General features: G+C 36.9%; 1 protein-coding gene across 7 annotated transcripts in view; it reads right to left on the bottom strand.

The window, feature by feature from the left end:
• FAT1 (FAT atypical cadherin 1) overlaps positions 1-21,888 on the bottom strand; it is a 112,484-nt gene that overhangs the window by 83,932 nt on the left and 6,664 nt on the right. For all 7 annotated transcript variants that reach the window (XR_010472231.1, XM_065061104.1, XM_065061103.1 and 4 more), the window contains one exon: positions 16,345-19,633. Coding sequence is in view for 6 of the 7 variants with exons in the window: in XM_013371926.3 (XP_013227380.2) it covers positions 16,345-19,633 (3,289 nt within the window). In the remaining variant the exon portion in view is untranslated. The remainder of the gene's footprint in view (positions 1-16,344; positions 19,634-21,888) is intronic.

Genomic DNA, 21,888 nt, shown 5'->3' with positions numbered 1-21,888 from the left:
TTATACAGGGCATTTCAAAAAGATGGACCCAATTTCAATGATATAGTTATTTCAAAGTAGAACAAAATGTGGGGCAAAAAAAAAAAATTGTAAATAATAGGACTCAGTAACATTTTGACTTCCAGTTCCTGCCACATTGCTTTCTGCATATACATACAAAAATAAGTCAAGTGAATGGAATAGACAGTGTTTAGGCCATTTATAAAAGACAAAGTTCTGAAAACACATTCTTAAAATTGTCTACATAAAAGATTATGCCCAGAAATTATCATTAAATGCTGGGTAGTCTGGGCTAAAAGTAATAAATCTACTAATGTTCACAAAGATTGTGAACTTGCTTTCAGGAAGTCAGGGGGTGGCGAGGGGCAATTTTCGCAATTAGAAGATCCATGATGGGGTTGCCTTAGAACTCAACTGATTACTTCCAGTTCAAAAAATCTTTTGGGACAATGGCAAACAGCCCCTATTGTCAGACTCATTTATGGTTATTTTAATAGCTCCAGCTTATTTCTGTCAACTAGACTGCTTGTATGTCAGGCTTTCAGACAGGCAATATAATTGCTATACAGAAAAAAAGTACCATGTTGCTAAAGCTTGATATGGAGAGACATAAAAACCCCCTGATGAGTACACATTAGGGAAATGAAATGTTAACTCCAATGCCAATAGGAAAAATTATTGTAATACAAGCACATACAATCTACATTTCTTTGAAGAGAGAGAGCAGAGCAAGCTTTGCTGTTAACATGAGCAGTCACTCATGATTTGAGAGAAAGCATGCTGAAAAAACATGACCGCACTACTACACCAGCATTACAGCAAGATTATAAACGATTAGTGAAAACAGAACAAACCGCCAGCAGATTCTGGGCCAAGCACGTGGGATCTCGGTACCCACAAAAAGCAGCTCCTCTTACTGCATTACGGGAGCAAGGTTTGCAGGGTCTGATGCAAATCATTGCTGCACTCATTCATCCCCTTCTTCAGGACAGATTTTTCTCTTCAGGTAAACACCCAAGTGTTTTCTATGTCCCAAGTAGTACAATTACACAGTATCACAGAATTAGAATAAGCAACTATGTTTGAGCATAACTACTTTGGGATAACATTGTTACACTATTCAGTTACTTTTGAATCTCGCTCTCTTACTACAGTTTCGTGACCAACAGAGAATTTCTACTGAAAAGCAGGTGATTCAGAAGCAAGTGAAGGGTTCTACAGGCCTAGCATTTGTTTACTTATGAACACCAAAAACAAAGAAGGAAACGCATTCAATCAAATTTTTAGAATGAATGTATACTTGCATGTGTGTAAAAAATTGAAAGGATTAATTTCTATGTTCTTTGTTAAAGTTCTGTTTGTGTGTTTGTTTTACATACACACACACACAAATACGGTCTTTAGAACTCTGGCTTCACTCTGCAAAGTCCCTCTAATTTCACTGTCAGTCTTCCTAGTACTAAGGAATTGTTGACAATGTCAGTGGTTATATTACCACTCTGATAATTTAACTGGGAAATGGGGAGCCTCTGAAGGGGAAATTCCTCTGCACACGGCCCCAGGAATTTCAAAACTAACTGGAGTTGACAGATTAACCTAGGTCCCCCTTAGGCAGAAGAAGAAGCTACAAGGAAAATAATGAGATGCATGGGAAGCCAATTGTGCACAAAAGTAACACATTTAATTGTACAGAAACTGGTTTGTTGATCCAGAAAGATCTAGCTGTTTAGACCTTTGCAAACTATTAAAATACCTGGACAGTTCTGCAACAAGTATATTCACTTTTTGTCTGTAAATCTCAAAGTTTAATGACCACGTTAAATAAGGAAAATTGTTCCATGTATCCCAAAAATATTTTTCTTGCACACACAGCATTTCTCTCGTATTCAATCTGGTTGTAATTTGAACAATTGCAGCCTACCCTGTATTACTTCTGCAAAAGTAACTTTGAAGGCCCAGCAAGTTCAACAGACCAGTCCTACTCTTCAGTAAAAGCAGTTACAGATGTGCTCCACAGCAACACTGGCTCACGACTAACTCACATGCAAAAAGCTGTCATTTAGCATGTGTGTGTTACTTATACTGATTTGTGTTTTGGACTGCTGCAGTTTTGCTTCAAGCCTTCTGTCTCCAGATTATTTTCAGTTGCAGAAACTGCTGGCTAACAGTGACAGTTTCCAGACCAGCTCTGAGCAAGAAAAGATACTGACACTAATCAAAAAGGCAAGTAGCATGCTGAGTAATACTGGAAATCAGGCTTTACTGCTGTTCATGTTACTGCACCAGGTAGCTACATAACACAATGGCACTTAATTACTGTCAACAGAAATCATGCTCCCAAGCAGATTCATGTGTACAAAGAAGAGCTGGTGTACCTGTGGGCATGCAAGTACTAGGAGAAGGAAGCAAACCAAGGAAGTAATAAGATTACAGCACCTAGGATACAGTGTCATCAAAAGACATTTTCAGCCTTGTTCTGACAAAGCCAGATTTATCAACCTATAAAGTATCATTTATTTATTCAGACTTTATTTCTACTGATGTATTCAGAGGGGATTCCACACTGATCAGTACTAGTTACACTACGTTTTTTATTATTTGGTTTTGCATATGAATCAAAATAAAAGCCACACACAGAAATGTTTCTGAACTTGCTTGTTTCTGAGTAAAAATTTCAGGACACAAGAGTCATTAAGGTAAAGAACTCTGGGATTAAAAAAAACAAAACAAAACAAAAAAAACCCACAACAATAAACAAACAACAACAAACCTCATTCATTCTCTTTGGTTAAGATTACCATATCAAGTAAATGCGAAATGCTCCATTTGTAAGCAAATCCTTACCTGCACACTTGAAGAATCAATACTTAACATTTAAAAAGAAGACTTGCAATTAGAAAACTAGAAATTACTTCTTAGATGCCAATAATATTTATTGGTAAGTGCCTTGGATGCTTGCTGGGAGATAGGTGCTGTCTTTTTCACACAAATAATGAATAAAAGCCAACAAGTTTTTAAGCAACATTTTGCAGAAGCAGAAATGATTAAAGCTAACAGAAATTAATGGAAGTGAACAGTTTAAAAAATGCTATACATTCAATTCACCCTATTGCTTAATAGTAGAACCTACAAGCATTTGGATAAACAGACCAGAGTTTCTCTGTTCAAATTTCTGTTGGAAACCTCTTAATTATTCCCCAGAAACATTTTTCGCTGAAGACAACTGCACCTTTAGTAACAATACCTAAGAGAATGAGTGATGTTAATAACTGTCCACCAAACAAGAAGTTCAGTTGTCACAGAGCCATGATAAAAGTAGATCAACTCTGCCTACACTAGTACACTCAGCATAAAAGAACATGATATTGCAAGTAACTTAGTAGACCATTTAGGCACAAAATGCATTTTGCTCCTGAAACACTGAAGACTTTTTCCTTACTTAAGAAATTCACAGAATCTACAGTGACTAGAGATGCAGTTGCACCTGGTAACCTCCCTGGAATTACAGACATAGCATGGCATACATTTCTTATTCCATTTGTTTCCATCATCACACGCTGGATCAATATTCACTCCAAATTTAATCCACTTAATCTGCATTAATCTTGTTCCCACTGTAATCACCACTCCCTTAACTTCTTATTATACAATGCACACCAAAACTCATACATCACCTCAGTCAATGACAACTTGACAACTCATCTTTCACTAAAAGTTTTTGAACCCTCTCACATTCTCTTCCATTACCTTATCTGAATCTGGAAGGATTCAGGTCAGTCCAAAATTTTATTATGAAATTTCACCGTTCAGCATGAAAATATAAGCAAGTAAAAAACTAATTGAAAAGTGCAAGTTCCAAGGTGGTGGGGTTTTTTTTTGTTCTTTTGTTTGTTTTTGTTTGTGGTTTTTGTTTTGTTTGTTTTAAATATTTGCAAGTATGGTTCTTGATCACTGGGCTTCTGTACTTACTTAACACACAAGTTTCCATTCAGAAAGCTGATCAGAAAGGTGTGAAATAGTGGGGACTACGAACTGCTTACGTTTTTTTATTTTACCACTTTGTTTTTTGATCCATGTTTCTTCTATATCCATGCACAAAGTAATACACTTCTTAACAAGTTGTCATATCTTCTTACACACTTGTTACTTTAAAAAGCTCTAGACACACCCAGGCAACTCAAAATATTACTGTACTAGCTAGTAGCACAAGTATGGAAGCACATATGTATACCCAGACAAAGAGAGAGGTACACACTTTTCCATTTTAGTTATTCTGATAAAATTTGTACTGTAATATTCAAACTACTTTCAAAGTGAACTATGATACCAGATTTCTTATGCAAAGGCATAGTCATCTTTCCCTCCCTTCCCAAAGTAATTAACATTCCTTGCACAGGCAGCTGGACATTGCTTAATCATTAACTGTTCATGTAATTAAGACAGAAACTGTTCGCCATTCCTCACACTGGTATGCCAAAAAAACCCTTAAGACAAGATTTAGTGAACAGTATAAAATTATTTGCAGTAACAAAAAACTTGTTGTATTATCATAGGACAGTCAGTATTTTGCTGGCAATATCTGTTTTTGTGAGCAAGACTTTCCACGTTCAAACCTAAGTAATTACCTTGGGAATTTAATCAATAAAAAACAGCACTTCTAACTAAAACAGAAAGAAAGAGGTATCTTTTAAAAAGATGCTGCTAGTCTCTTTGATAGTAAAATAATACATGCAACTAGAATTGAAACACCAAATATAATAAAGGCATAACCAATGCACACATTCCAATCTTATCTAGAATCACTTTGATTCACTCTACCTTGCTTTCATTACAGGAAGGGCACAGCAAGGGCATTCCTCTCAGATCAAACAGAAAATTCCACAGACAGAAGTTTCCACATGTCTGATTCGTTGCAGATTAAACCCTTATCATTAGACAGCAATCTCTAATTTTCATAGAGACAGGATATACCCTGTCATGGTAAATCTATAGGCAAAGGTTCAGGGGGGAGGGGAAAGGGAATAACCCTCCCCTCCCCCAATCTGTAGAACAGAGACATATTCCCCATGAAGGAGCTATGAATGCCACCCCACAGCTTTGGAGAAATGAAGGGGACAAGGTACCAGCACTAAAGATCACATACATAATTCCATTCATACATTCTGACATAAGCTTCTTTGTACTGCAAGTCTTTCAAGCTGAACTACCAAACTCCCTCTGTGCATAAATATAACGAGGACTACAGGCAACACAGGAGAAATCTGAATTCATTTTTAACACATTATTCATTCATTCTGTATTCATTTTTAGCACATTATGTTACCAAAATCTTAATTTCTCTACCCATGACTGGAGCAGTCCTGTAACACTCATGTAACACTAAAATCAGAAGGTGATTCTATAACTATACTACTTACATTTTGAAATTTTTAATATAATCTTTTACCCTTAAAGTCCTGTATATGATATGAATAAGCACACTAGGATCAGCAACTTCAAAACCAAAACTCATGAATTTTCATTTTTCAGTGTATAGAGACAGTTTTGGACATTTTGCATCAGCAAAATAAAAATGGTCTTTTGTATAGGCACCCAAAATGACTGATATTAAAAACATGCACATTTCAGAAGCAATCCATGTCAGTGAAGATTATTCTAAGTAGTAGACTGGCAATAAAACAATGGTTCTACTGACTTTCCTTTATGTAATCTTTCCTGTCATATAGGCACATATTCAATTCTGGTATCAGCAATGCCCCACTGACAAGTCTGCACAGATGCAGAACTCTTGAGCTGAAAGAACAATTAATGATCGCCACTACTGGTAGGTCAAGAGAATTTATATCCATTAGCTCAGCAGTTTGCTCTTTAACCCTAATGCCTATCAAAATTACACAATTCTTTATAAGAGCCATAAACTGATTTATCCTTGTTCACAACTTGAAATGAAATAGAAGCAGCTATTAGAAGCATGAACAGAACACAAGGGATTTGGGGAAACATCCCTTCTGAATACAGAAATTACCTGTTCCAGCCCCATTGCTAGATTCTTTAGACACTTCTCCTTTCCCAAAAATACCTCTTTGATGGCACTGGAATGCTAGAGGTTGTGGTTGGTTTTTTTCGTTGTACCACATATAGACTGATGAATTGAAAATTTCTTTTGGGTCACTTTCAGATGACCAGTGTAATCAAGTCACAGATGCAATAAGAATGATACACACAATACAAAATGGTATACAAAATGAACCTGCAAACCACAGTTTCTGCTAAGTCCAAACTATTTTTAAAATCAAAGTTCTAAAGCTGCAACTACTGCATGTTATAAGTTGTGGAAGTTTGCCAAATACTCATGTAGGTTTGTCCTTTGTTAAATATATCCAAATGCTGTATGATTAAAGTTTAAAATCTTCAAAGAAAATAATAAACATTACACAATCATTTCAAGCTCCCCTCCTTTGACCTTAATATGTACTTCAAAAGCTAAGCAGATGCTTAGCAGGAAATAAATCCCCAACTCAACAGATGTACCAACAGTGATATGGCAAGATGCACCTTCCATAGATTTTGGCAACCCTTCTCTTTTATTATTCCTCTACTCACAAGTAATTTTCAAGTCAAAGAGAGGCCTAAGCAAGTTAATAGGCCCTTAATATGCACTCTGCTGCCTGAATTGATTGCTGTTTTTAAGGTAATCTTTGAGACTGCATGTGGCTCGGCCTCAGTGCATCTCCTACAGAGACAGAGCCCCCAGGCAGCTCTGTTTTCATGAGACCAAGTTGTAACCCAATCAACACCTTCCACAACAAAACAATCCCTTACTTTCAGCATCCATGCAGAAGTGGAGGGGAGCCCCAGCTTTTGTATGGGCTCTCTATTTGGCAGCTAAGGTGATGTTTTAGTCAGCAGGATACCTAAGAAAACTCTCAAACTATTTTGGAAGATCCCTCTGTCAACAGCAGAACAGAATATGTTTGTCTGAAACAAATTCAGCTTCTTCCACACACACATTCTAAAACCTACATTAAGAACCTAATAGCACTTAGTAGTGACCACCATCACAAATGCAAATTATATAGTTTCCTTCCAGCCTACCAAAGAAAGGTAATCAGCTAGCTCCAGGCTGCTCAGAACCTTGGTCCAAACCCAGGCCTCCTTAAACTCTGCTAAACTGAAACTCAACATCAGCTCTAAATGCCAAGCTTAGGTCTAGCACGTTTGATGCACCTGAAAAGAAACACAAATTCCACAAGTTAACCCAGCAGCACCATCAGTTCCGTACCTTAGCCTGAACATAATCATACCCCAAGGACAGTAGCACAAAGCTGCAGAGGTAGTCAAGACCAGATGGTCCTTGATAGGTTAACCAGGTAACCTCTTCTGAACTTGGGTACTTAAATGCATAGGAGTAAATTCAGGTGTCAGACAGCCAGGTTATTGGTACCAGCAATAAAGCAGAATAACGCACCCTCGAAAGTTAGTTATCTCCTAGGAAAAAGCCTTCTGGATTGGGTTTTGGTTTTTTTTTGGATAGCAGCAAGTTTAGGACTTCTCAGCCTAACTGATCATGGCCCTCCGGCCCTTACCTTTATATCTTCAAACAAATTGTGCTGAACTGGGCCCATGCTTCTTCAAAAAAAGTTTTAAAATTTCTCCTAATACTAGAGAGGATATAAAGACAACAGTTACTCTTAGTAAGCTGCTGTTACAGCTATTTGTACTCTCTCACAAAAGAGAACCTATGTGCCAAATGCCTCATTTTTAAAACCATAACAAATTGGTGGAAAATGTATTTTAGTTGCATGAAATTTTAAGTAAATATTTTTTTAAACTCAAATTATGACTCAATTTAGGCACATTTTTGTTGTTGTTTTGTTTATTTGGGGTTTTTTAACATAACTATTTTTTCAACATAACTATTTTTTTTCTTGTACAATGGCCCAAGATTGGCTTAATGCCACTGAAGAAAAATGCTGTAAAAACAGAACAAAACCATACACATCTTCCTGTGTCAACTTCACTCTTATTTTCAACATCATACTGAACAAACCCAAACCCACTGGGTATCATTAATTAGAAAGCAGAAAATAAGATAACACCCCATTTTGAAAATACTCTACATATTTCTAAAATATCTGTATTAAGCAACCATAGGTATGCCTCCTCAGTTTAAATGTCCCACGCAGACAGAACTGTCTCTCCCATCTTGCAGACTAAACTACAATTTCAGCTCTGTTCCATATATTGCATGCTTGACTACCACTGAAAATTCTGGTAGGGAAGAGAAGCCATGAAAACATGGGATAAATGCTTTAAAAAAAAAGGTTATACTGTTGGGGTGGGCACAGTACTGTAAGAGGCTTCATTATTTATTGTCATAACAAAACATTTCTTCTTGTGGGCTCTGGAGAAGTTTGATAAGGTCTTTTCTACAAAGGATTCACAACTGGTGGTGGGAGCATTGAAATGGGTAGACCTTCACTCCCAGCCATATAAATTCAAGTTGTTCTCATGCTGCTCATCATTCTCAGTTCAATACCAAAGGTAAGGAATGATCAGGCACAGTACAAAATAAATAATGCCACTAGAAAAAGCAGTGCATAAGTATCAGCATTGAAATATCTTTCCAGAGCAGTTAACTACAAAATTAATTTTCACTTGCCCCAACCCCCCTTTATTTTTTTTTAATACTGTTTTATTTTTCCTAAACTTTCCTCAGAGAAAAAGCTAAGGGAATGACTGCATGTCTGACCTAAACTACTTCCTGTTTCCAGAATAAGAACAGCTGTATTTTTATTATTATTATTATTCTTAAACAGAGATAAACTAATATTTATTGAACAGATATATTTAACATTTCTAAAAAAACAAAAAAAACAACAAAACAAAAACCAAAACCACAACATACTTTTATCCTGATATGCACAAGAAAAATGCCTCTCAAACTCAGAAAGTATTACTCGTATTCCTTTAAGAGGTTTAATTATACTCTATTAAATTAAACAGATGTTTGCCGTTGTATTATTTTCCAAATAAATAATGAATTCAACAGTTTGTACTTGAATTCCAGGTTTTGACATGGAATTCTGTTCCAGATGTCAGTGTGGCAACTGACCAGCCAGTTCCAGAATGCAAGAATAATCTGCATAAGTAATATGATTAAGAAAAAAAAACCCTCTCTGCTGACTAAAATTTCATTCAAATCTCCAGCGTACATATTTGAATCAGATTTTAGGTCTCTTAAATGCTAAATGAAGTGCTGATGCAGCCCCTCATTTAAAAGATTACACTTCCAAATTAACATTCCCAGGCTTATAAAGTCAAAGTTCTTAAAACTGAGTATTCATTCTTCAAGGAGGGGGTTTGGGTTTTTTTTTTGCTGTCGGTTTTAGTTTGCTCCCCGCCCCACTTTTTTTTTTTTGACAAACCACATCACCATAACCTTGGAAATTCATACTCTATCACATTTATACCCCAACCACTGAAGAAAATTAGCTGCTACAGCTATATGGGAAAATCATTAACTTCAGTGCAATGTAATGTGGCCTTACAGAATTCAGCATAGGGTGAAAAAAAAAAACTTGCCTGAAAAGCTTTTTAGATACCTTGGAGATTAGTCTCTGCTCTGAGCTTTACTCATGTCTGTACTCAAACTAGCTAGGTTAAAAATTTCTTGTGCAAAAAGCTGCAACCACTTAGTATTGCACAGAAATAGAACATCTCCTAATTCAGCTCTCTCTTCAAAAGTAGTGTGAAGAACTACTGTACTTTGCTGTGCTTTGCAAGAAGGAAACACTATGAGAAGACACTCATAGAAGAAGGTCTTCCAATTCATTCATTTTCAACTGGTGAAAATACTCACATAAGAAATGTTAATGCCAAAGCCTATGTGCCAATCTGTGGACAGAATCTAAGCAGGAAATGTCATTGTCAAAACTTCTGTAAACAAACTTTGACTAAATCTTAGAGCATTTCCTCCTTGTAGCCTATCATATCAAACCCACCAGGAATATTCTTTCCTGACTATCAACATCTTCTAACCGATCATAATTTTTAATTTAATGTTTAACAGCTTTCTTAAAAAGATTGGCTCAATGTTTTTTCTGTTAACAGTTTTCAGTGACCCATAACCCATCTGACAGGTCTGCAAGGACTCAGAATAAACACAGCACAGAGTCACCATATGGCTTTGACAGCAGCATATTCGGAATACGTGTAGTAGAAAAACAGAAATTATTAGGAGTTTTTTTTTAATTTAAACTGAGGGAAACTAAGTTCTTGTATATCCTAGTGTCTATATCCATGACTTATACAAAAGAGGTAACAAACTAAAGTATATGGAAGGTGCAACTTCAACATGAAGCATGCACTGAAAGAGTGTGAAGTCCCACATTTGTAAGGCTGCTTAATTACAATTAACTTGAAATCAAACCATACTAGTCTCAATTTTGATTAAAAATGACTCCCCTACCTTCAAGTGGCTTACGGCTGTATCAGTACAACAGAGAATGTTCCCAGGCACTGTAACTTGCTTCTCTACATTGCTGAACTGCTTTTGGCCTGTGCCAGCTACATGTCTTCCAAAGAGCACTGGGGCACAGTTAGGAGTCAAAATGCAGCAGATCGCATTCCCAACAGACTATCTGAGTGCAGCCACCCTGACTGAAGGTATGAGAGCTGTTAGGCCAGATGCAGGCCAGTTGGCTTCTGTTCCAGACAACACTGCTGGTTTAATAGCCATCCAATAGGTACTTAAGGGTTCCGCTCCATTGATGATCATAGTATTTAATCTTTGCTAATGCCTGTCTTCATACTGAAACTCAACAACAGTGAGTGGCAAAACAATTTGAAAAGCTCAAAAGCCAAAGATTGCTGAAGAAATGGAACTTCAAGATGGGCCTTATGTATAGATGTTTATCATATCCTGCATTTTAATTAATGCAATTATGAGAACACTACAAAAAATGTTAACATGCTTATGTGTTAGCAATGCTCTGTACCTTTTAAGAGTGTAATTCAGTACTTTGCTCTACATAGTTCAAATCCTATTCATTCTCCTCAATGAATTACTGTCTTCCCTGCTGGAAATGGTTCTGGTAATATTAAAAATAATGCCTCATAGCCATTAAACTTTATTGATGCTATGTTATACCCATAGAGATAGTGCATGCCCCTGTTAACTTTTTTTTTTTTTTTTACTTGCTCCTCTAACATTCTTTATCAAAACAAATCATCTTTCCTTATCATGGTAGCAAGGTTACATTTCAAAATTACATGGTTCCAAGGGAAGACTACGTAAGAAAGATAAATCCGCTGAAGGTTACAGGCCACATCTGACTCAAACACTCCCCAAACAGAAAATAACTAGAGATTGGGAAAGTATTAGAAGGAAGTATCTTGTGTCTGCCCTGTTCTTATTGTTCCTTACACTAGAGACAGCCTGTCAGGCTAGACAGACCCTTGTTCTAATAAAGCACAGTCATTATACTTATATCTGTCTAAGTCAGTAAATGAGCCTGATCACCTTAAACTTTGTTGTTAACATTAGAAGAGAATTACTGTTATTCTGTAATACTCATGGCCTAATAATTTAACTCAGGTTACTGAAAGAACAGTCAGATTCCTGGTAACAAACAGCTATATTAGCAGATTAAACACAAGTAATAAGGTTATAATGCATGAAGTTCAGACTGTCACATCACCCTTAACACCATTCTGGAACTAGGTTATGGGAAAATTTTCAAATATTTTCAATTCCAATAGTTTGGAAAATTCCTGCTGGTAGCCTTGCAAGTTGAACTAGCTGGGAAGTTTCCAATAACAATATGTTTGTAAAATTCACCATGGTTTATAAAAATAGACCAAACAAACTCTCATCAGGGGAAACTTTACTGTGTAGGGCCTACATGTAACACCCTGCATTTGAGTATAAAAGGGCTGCAAATCCAACGACTCCAGTACACTGATTAGACACAACCGGACACCACAGAATTCATGATGCTTGAAATTTCCTTAATTTTTGAACATCAGATTCCAGGATGGGCTCTGATCTTCTATAAACAACCTTATATAGACCTTTCTTAGGCTAAATGACCCAAGACATCTACACTCCGGAAGTCTGCTGGCTCCCTCAGCTATCTAAATTTTGAGCACTAGAAAGAAAACCAAAACGAAAAGAAGACAACCTTGAAACAATATAAAAACTAGCTCTCAGTAATAACCTAGAAGCCCTGATATCTCATGCAAAGCAGCAGTCTGCTTGGCAAAAATTCTTTGGAGAAGGACAGATAGTGAGCAAAACTAGTAACAGTTCTCATTTTTACAGCTAAAAATCAGTGTGGAAACTTGCTCCTCACATGCTGGTGTCACATCCAGCCTAGCAGCCTCATTCACCTGTTCAAATGGAAGAAGCACTGGGAGTTCTTTCTAATACTGTTTTTGCAAACTAGAGCCTCCATCTTTCATTTAACCTTTGAGAAGTATAAATACTTAATGTTATATCCTTATTTGTGGCAGCCAAAAAGCAAGCAGGAATACATTCTCCTTTTCCCTGTTTGCCTGCTGGGATGAGAACTGGGACAAGGAAGGAAGAGCTATCAGTGCCACCTTGGTCGAACATAGCTTCTGCTCTAGGTTCTCCTCCAGCAATTGCTTCTGTCATTCCTTAAGGCTTTTCTAAATGGCAGTAGCAGCTTGGTACTGACATGATTTATCTCGCTTTTATTGCTTAGGGCTAATGGGATTTAGATGGTGCACGTGGGTTTTTTTTGTGGCACACTGGGATCTGTATCAACACAACGCATTATATTATTAATACATCCCAACCTGCTCAACTCCTTATCAAAATCATAGGGAAAATATTTTACAGCTGCTTTAGCAGGCAATTTATATAGCCAGCTCATCATCTCAATTTGCAGACTTCAGTCCAGCTCACACTTAACAACCTATCTTAAATTTCAGCTCCTCCTGAACACACATACCTAAAGGATAAACACATCACTTTGCTGGGTAAATTCACTGCACAGACAGAAATCTTGTTTTTACATTTTCCTCCCCTCATACTGTTATAATGTACTGAGAGTCTCAATTTTCTATGTAATTTTAATTTTATCTCTGTATAATAACAGTCACAATGCACTGTTGTACTTCTGAATCATTATATACTGAGTGATGATCTCTGATCTTCCCTATCCACTTGGCTCCCCATTAACAATTTATGAGCTGGAGGTCACATAAGGCTGAACCTCAAAATAATCTCATTAGTACCATTTATTTTCTTTAGTCATTCTTTCGGTCTCTATAACTTCCTGAGGAAATCAGTTTCATGACTTTATTACACTTTATGTGAAAAATACTTCCTTTTAAATTGGTTACCTGTTAACTGTGTGTGTCCTATTTCTTGCATTGCAAAAACCACAAAGTGATAGAAGGAAGGTGGTACAGAAACTATTGCACCTTGCTCTCTGCCTTTCCTGACCATTACTCCCTTTTCAGGCTAAAGAATACTTACATGAAAGCTAAAATATGACTGACTACTAAATTCACCCCTAATGTACTTGTTTCTGTGTCTTCTTGAAAAGCATCAGACAAATAAGGCAACAAAGTAATCAAAGCAACTCCTGAGTTTGGGAGGATCGGTGCATTAGGGCTCCCTGTTAAGAGACTTGACTTGTAACAGTTTGGACAGGACAGCAGAAAACAGCCTATGAAAAGTAGCTGACCTAAATGAAAACTAAATCTTAGAAAAAAAGTACTCTTATTTTCTTTAGAAAAAAAATATTCAAGAGCTAGTGGCACACATATATTAAATTCTCTTGTGAAAATTTCAGACTTACAGGTACAAAATAACAATCACTAATTCAATTTCCTACTATTTAAAATGTAAAATTGAAAATCCCATTAGCATGGAAAAGATAACCTGAAAGCTAACAAAAATTCCATGCATGAAATTTGATGTTTCTATCATCATCAATCAACTAGTCTGTCTGCAAATATGACTGTTGTCCTTGATTCCTAAGAAGCAAGGCACAAAAGAATTCCGCTTTGCCACTAAATAGTTAAGTGTCGACTCCAAATAAAACCAGTTTATCCATCTTTGAACTATAAAGTTTAGTGTGATGCTTTCAAAGACAGCAGGAACAGACATGTAGCTCAAGGGTAAGTCAGAAGAGCCCTTTAGCAGTCTAAAAAAGTGACCAAATTGCTTGCCAGGTTTCCCCTTTCACAAATTCCTTTGTTTGCTTTCTTGGCTAATTATCAGCCTTCGCCTTGTATCAAGGCCAGTCCATTTTGAAAAACATGACAAATATTCAGACACTGCAACGTAAAGAGTGCCTTCTGTAACGATTTCAATAGCTTCTGAGCCAAAAAAAAAAAAAGTGTCAAGACAACATCTAAGCAACATTGTCAAGCTTGTAGATACTCCATGTTCTCTCCTCAGTTCCTTTAGATCAACATTTTACAAAAAAAGCACACCTACCAAACACAAACGCACACATTCTTTCCCACGCCAGTGTCTTAAGTGTAATTTGTTAACTAAGATTAAAAACTAACAACCTCTCTTGACCATCACCTCTCCCCATCAAATCCCTCCAATTTCATCCCTGAAGAACTGCAAAGACTAGATACCATATATTAATATAGACAGTGCCTCTCTCCAGCCTTGTAAATACGGAGCCACTGTTCTGGACAAGATTATTAAACAGAAGCTGGTCTTGCCTCAAGTTCTGCCTACTTTGTAAACCTGGCAGATAAAAAGGAACTTAAACTAATACAAATTCTTCAGTAAAGCAAACTAGCCTTGTGTCAAAAGAGTAAAGAGGCAACACATGGAACTAATTCTGCCACAGTAGTAGTGTCACAAAAATACACATACCTGTCCACATACACATTAATAGGTACACATGTACATATTGGTCTCAAAATACAAATCTCTCTTCACTCTCTCATTCTCATTACTGTTATCTATCACTTGGACAATAAATTGGCAAACTCAGACTCATTCTGCAGGACAACTAGACACTTCTGAGACACTATAATGCACAGTGAACTTGAATGTACTAATGTGAAAAGAAACGCTTAATTATTCATAAATGGTCTGCACACATACTAGAAACCTAGCAGTGAAACAACTAGATCTTGGAAAGCACTCAATTCTCCATTTTTAGAAAATCTGTTCCACAATCGTAACTATGTGCTTTGTAAAAAGCAAAGCAATGTGAAGCATTTTGACTTTCGAAACTCTAGAGCTGGTTCTTTAGCCACAAACTACAGAATTTAGTAAGTGACGTCCTATAGAACTAAAACTATCACCAGTGTGTTCACCTAAATCTTAAGGAGTGAAGTGACCTTGTGAGTGCATATTACCCATATTCACAATTGTGAAAAACATAAAGAACACACAGAATGACTACTGGACAAATCAGTTACGACTGCCATTTTTCATTCACAGTTACATGTTTGTTTGTTTTTTCTGCAAGAGGTAAATCACATGTCATAATTCACCTACATGTAACCTGAAGCTGAATTTTGCACAAGATTTCTCCTCAATTTATTTTAAGGCACATAGATAGTAGTCCAACATCAATGCTCTATCTTTACCAGAAACATAAATGGATGGGTAACTACATAGAGGTCCAACCAAAATGTTAGAAGTCAGCACTTGAATTTTATTGAAGCCATAATTATGTTTCTTCTGAATACATGACACTGGAATAATTATCACATTTGCTCGTTCATTTATGCATCATTAATGAAATAAGTCAATAGTTCAGTCTGCTTCATTTATAGGAGTTTTTAAAGGCTGCATCTGTGCTTTCTTTGACAGAAGCCTTTCCATGAAGCAGACACTGCTTACTAACTTATATATGGGCACCTATGACAACTCTGATAGATAACTACCAAAACCAGGATGCATGGCAATATCACACCCATGCATACTTCCAGTAAATGAAGTAACTGAGATGTCATCCAAGATTAAATAGTATGAAAATCCTTGCAGAAAACGGTTTGCTGCTTTAGCTTCACAATCCCACTGTCCACAAAACAATCGCAATCACATGAGGCAGATTTTCATTTTATATCAATAGTATTCTTATTATTGCCAGATAGCATCAATTTTAAGATCTAAGAATGGTTTTCGGTAGGTTGGATAGAAATGAGGACAAATGAAGAAAACTACTTATCAAACATATACATATAATTTTACTACAGTGGTAGACAGAATCATACATATTATTGGTATTGTCCTAACAAAAACATCTATATCAGTGAAAACATTGCTTCTCTTATCTCTTTGCTGACATATTTTATTTAGAATATAAAAATAACGGAAGGTCACCTTACCTTTTTCTTCATCTATTCGAAAAACTCCTATACCAGATCCATCTCTGATGGAATATCTAATCTCCCCATCTCGTCCTTCATCTTCATCATAAGCAGATACTGTCATTACTGAGGAGCCAACAGGGGCATCTTCTTTTATAAAGCCTTTATCTGCAAATATAGAGAACCGCGGAGGGTGCAAGTTTTCATTCACATCAACTATCTCAACCTCAATGTAACATGTAGCGGACAATGAAATGGGTTTTCCTTTGTCCTTGGCCCGCACAGTCAAATTATAAAATTGTTTCTTTTCATAATCCAGTCTTTGTACAATACGTATTGCTCCACTTAGTTTGTCAACATCAAAGGTGCTGTCTCCACTGTCCAAAAGACTGTATCGTACTTGACTTGACTGGCCTAAATCAGGATCATAGGCTTCTAACCACATAATAATGGTTCCCTCGGGAAGGTCTTCTCGAATTTTCACATGATAATTTGAAGGAATAAACTTAGGAGGATTGTCATTAACATCTTCTACAGACACTTTCAAAATAACTGTTGAAAATAACTGAGGTTCTTCAGTAGGTTGGTCTCTAGCCTCTATCTTCAAGAAATGGACATGCTGTTCTTCACGATCCAGAACGCCTACGACTTTCACAACTCCTGTCACAGCATTAATAGTAAACTTGTCTGTATCTGTAAGAAGAGAATATTTCACTTCTCCATTAGCCCCCAAATCTTTATCAGTAGCTTCAATTTGAATTATTTCACTGTTTGGCTCCTTGTTTTCATTCACTTCAACAAAGTAGCTGTCCTGCAGGAACTCCGGGGCATTGTCATTAGCATCCAAAATTTTTATATCTAAAAGGTGCCAGGCAGACTTCTGTGGTACTCCAAGATCATAGACAGTAATATTTAGAGTATATTTATCCTTTACTTCTCGGTCAAGGGGAGATAAAATTTTCAGCACTCCTCTTTCCATATCAACAATGAAACTACTATCTTCATTACCTCCTGAAATAACATACACTAGCTTTCCATTGAAGCCAGTATCAAGGTCAATAGCACTCATAAGTATTATGCTAGAGCCCACAGGTTGGTCTTCTCTTACCTCAATACTACTGGGGAGAGTATTTCTAAATTGAGGTGCATGCATATTCACAGAGTGTGTGTCAAAGAAAACATCCTCAACTTCTCCACCACTGTGCAATTTATTTGCTTGTAGGAGTTTCTCAGCAAGCATTTTGGCAACCCCAGTTTCTTCACATTGCAAGTCTACCGGTTTGCGACTAGTTGCTACAGTTATGTTGATATACAATGGTTCTGCAAAGTTTTCTCCATCTGTAGCTGTAATTTTCAAACTGTGAAAAGAAATCTTTGCACCTGGGCCATCTATTAGTGACTGTTTGAGTGAAAGGACTCCAGAATTTGGATTTAGGCTAAATAAATCCAGTTCATTTCCAGATTCAATTTGATATCTCACCAACTGGAGCTCATCAGCATCAATAGCAGATACAGTTGTTATTTGTTCTCCAACACCAAGATCCCTGGGGATTGTTCCCTCACAATTAACTTTTTCAAACAAAGGTATATTGTCATTCAGGTTATTTAAAATAATAGTAACAGGAACTTCAACTTCTCGACGATATGGTATACCCCAATCAGAAGCTCGAATCCTTAAATTGTAAACCCTTGGCATCAATTCATAATCCAAGTCTTCTGAGGTACTAATAATCCCACTGAAATGGTTAATCACAAATGGCAAAGGATTTAGGTTTGCAATGCTATAGGTCACATAACCATTCTCCCCTTCATCAGGGTCTCTTGCACTTACTCTCATGACACTCGTACCTATTGGCACATTCTCATCAAAGGAGGCTTTATAGGATGTCTGAGTAAATTCAGGAGGATTGCTGTTCATGCCAAGTACCTTAATTAGCACTTTTGCAGAAGCTCTTCTGTCACTTGTCACAACTTCAAGTTCAAAATGGGATGCATATTGTGCTTTTATAGGTTCTAAAGTGGTAATAAGACCAGTGTGAGTGTTTAAATTGAATTTTACTTTGCCTGGTGTATTTTTAAATACATATTTTACATGTGGGTAACTAGGCAGAGCTTTCACCATTATCACAGGTGTATTTGGAGGAGCAAATTCACTTATTTCAGCTCTATATATCTCTTTTTCAAATCTGACAGGACCAGACTTAAATTGTGGTGATGTCACATGAACAACTTTCACAGAAGAAAACTGGGGGGGGTTTCCTTTATCTTTAGCTTGAAGGGTAAGGTTGTATCCAAATGGGTGACTCTCCCAATCAATGTGACCCATGGCTTTTATTCTGTATTCTTTGCCTCCTGGAACAGACCTCACTGTTCTGAACTGTTGAAGTGGATCACCTGCAACAATATTTAATGATGCTATTTCCCCGTTTGAACCCTGATCATTGTCCTCTACAGTTACAATTGCATAAGTTGGATCTTTGTCAGATTCTGATGGAGTCAGTGTAACAGCTGTAATAACAGGGGCATGTTCATTTGCTTGCTCTACATGAACAGTCAGTTTTGCCATACTGCTTATTCCACTGCTGCCATAGAGCTTCAGCCCACGATCCACTGCAAGAATTTCCATCTCATAACGCTTAGTGTCTGAGTAGTCAAGTCTACCAGTTAGAACTACCACTCCACTAGTTGGATGTATAGCAAACACATCTGTTCTTTCTTTAAAGCTATAGTAGAACTCTCCATTTGTTCCTATATCTGCATCTGTTGCACTGACTCTTGCGATGCTGGTCCTTACCGCTGTGTTTTCAGGCAAAGAAACACTGTACGATGTTGGAGAAAACAAAGGCCGCAAGTCATTTGTATCCAGTACCTGTATTCTGACCTTTGTGCGCGTTTCAGTGTTTGTATTTTTTTCAACTGCTTTAACAGTCAGCACATAATGGTCTTTTACCTCTCTGTTAAGGATAGCTGTGTTTCCACCCTTGGTCCGTATTCTCAAAAAACAAAAGTTTCCAAGAACATATTCTTCAGCTTTGAACAAGTTTTCATTGTCACCAGAAATAATTTTGTATCTTAGGTCCCATAATGGATTTGTAATGTAAATGCCCATTTTCACTGGATGTCCAACATAAGTCTTGGCTGCAGAATTCTCATACACAGTGGCATTATACTGTACTTGCGTAAATTGCATTGGTGGAGCATGATGTGGTCTTTGATTTCCTTCACAGTTTCCAAAATGCTGCACAAGCAGCATCAGCAGCAACAGCATAGTCAAGTATCTTCCCATGACAGCAACTACAAAGAAACCCTGAAACAAAAGAGAGATGTGTTAAGACATATGACTGTTCAAATATTATTCAAATAACCTTGATGTTTAGTTTATAATTCATGCTTGAAAGAAAACTGTAAGTTACGCACCTAGGTTATATCCTTTTTTGCACAAAGTTTCAATATCATTTCTAGTAAGACAAAAACTACTAAAAAATGCTGGGAATCTGCTAGAGCAAAAGTCTAGGAATTACTACCATGACACAATGGGAACAGAGTTAACTTCAAATGAACAATTCCCTGGAGCAACAAGTTAGAAGAAATAACCCAATGCTGTCTGCTAAAAGTGAGCAAACTAGATCTGAACTAATCCAGAGTAGTGAACAGTTGCTCCAGTCCTCCACTTCATACATGACACTGTCTTCCAACAGAAAATTCTTCTCCCTCATTTCACTTAGACTGTAGAATGGCTGATGTCCAATGACATGGAAGCAAACTGCAAGAGTTGGCTTAAAATTGCTATGAACTCTTCAAAGTATCTTATGAGCACCTGTTCCAAGAATTACACCACTATAAACAGAGAATAATTGTGTATGTATTGTATTCTCTCCATCTCTGAGTAGCCTTGTAAGTGTAGTGGATAGCAGTACACACCATGAAAACAAAACAAAACAAAACACAAAAAAACCCCACACCAACATATTCCCTTTTTCCCCCCTCTCAGAACATATCTAAAACAAATTAGTATCAAGGCCTATGAGAACAGGAATCTATCAAAATAAATGGAGGGATTATTATGACGTTTCTCAAATACACTCCAGAAATAACAGGGAAAGAACCTGGAACAGCAAGACAGACGACAGGGAGACACATCCTCACTGGCTTTCTCTTTCAAAGAATTCAGTGTGTCATTTCCAATGCCTAAATCCAGGTAAGACTGCAGCAGAAATAAAAGGAAAAACCTCAGGAACATGACCTTTGGGACCACCTTCTTCATCTGGGTTTACAGCAACAGTCTTCCCAAAGTCTCACAAGACAACAAAAATCAAAGCTTCAGAATGCTTCCTCAACAAGACCAAGCTATCAACCAAATCTTAGGGGAAAAAATCATTTCCAGAAAGGAGAAAGCAATCTAGTTTTGACTTGATTACTTTGATTAATTACTACAAATTCTTTAATTTCACCTTTCTCTATTTATCCTAAATATTTTTCTGTTACCTCTCATTTAGCACCTTCTTCTCTGGCCAGTCTGTCATAGAACTCATACTAAGTCCTAATCATACTAATTCCTAACTGCACCCTTCTTTCATTCTTCCCAGCCTTCCACATTTTAGCCCTAGTCTCTCCTCACTCTGTAGTCAGCTGTCAGCCTCTCCTCACACCAGCTCAAATGGTATCATATTATGTTGTCTCTGTCCTCCACTCACATTTACTGTCACAGTTATTTCTCTCTCCCCTAATTCCTGCCTGCTCAGGTAGATACATTAAAGATTGCACTGGCTAAAATTCCATGGACTGACTCTGTCCACTAGAAAGCGTAAGAGCAAATTAATCTCCTTGTATCAACAGTTCACACAAAAACCTCCAAAGAAGTTAATTCGGTCCCAGCTGTTAGTAAGTCAATGATTTTAAGAAGCATTTAAGACTCAGATCCACGGAAACTGTAAGAAATATTGGAGGGGAATAGTGAAAACTTAGCTAGTATCTTTATGGAAGGAGGAAAAAAAAAAAAAAAAGGCTGCCCATCTTCCAAATCTAGCAATTAAGTTACATGACTAAAGCTAAAACCATAGCAAACAATAAAAAGTGAATGAGCAAACAATAAAAAGTGTATGAGCTTTTAAAAGTAAGTCACTAGCTGGAACCACTGCTTACAAGGTCTTCACAGTGGATGAAGGTTTGGAGAGCAAATGAATGTAAGGTTGGAACAGCCAACATTTCAATGGGTTAAAAGTATTATTCTTCTCCTATCTACTCTTTTTCCCAGGCTATGATTCATCCTGGGAATAAACAGACTATTGGGTCTCCAGGGCACGAAACATACTGTCAAGTAAACAAGCATTTTCATTAAGAAGAAAAAAAAAAAAAAAGGCAAGAAAAGGCAAAACAAAACCCAACAAAAAAAATGCAAACACCAAAACAAACACACAATCAAAACCCTGCAATAAGTGATATCAATACTTCCAAAACTGCAAACTATTTCAGGTGCCATTCTAAAAGACATGTTAAGAAATTGTTACATAATGTTTAAGTAATTAACAGAAACAGTTTCTTATACTCCATCTTGCTGAAATT

The sequence above is a fragment of the Columba livia genome, chromosome 4 (genome assembly GCF_036013475.1).
Source record: "Columba livia isolate bColLiv1 breed racing homer chromosome 4, bColLiv1.pat.W.v2, whole genome shotgun sequence".
Lineage (NCBI taxonomy): Eukaryota > Metazoa > Chordata > Aves > Columbiformes > Columbidae > Columba > Columba livia.
The sequence above is the reverse complement of the archived record's forward strand: the minus strand, read 5'-3'. Positions and strand labels throughout refer to the sequence as shown.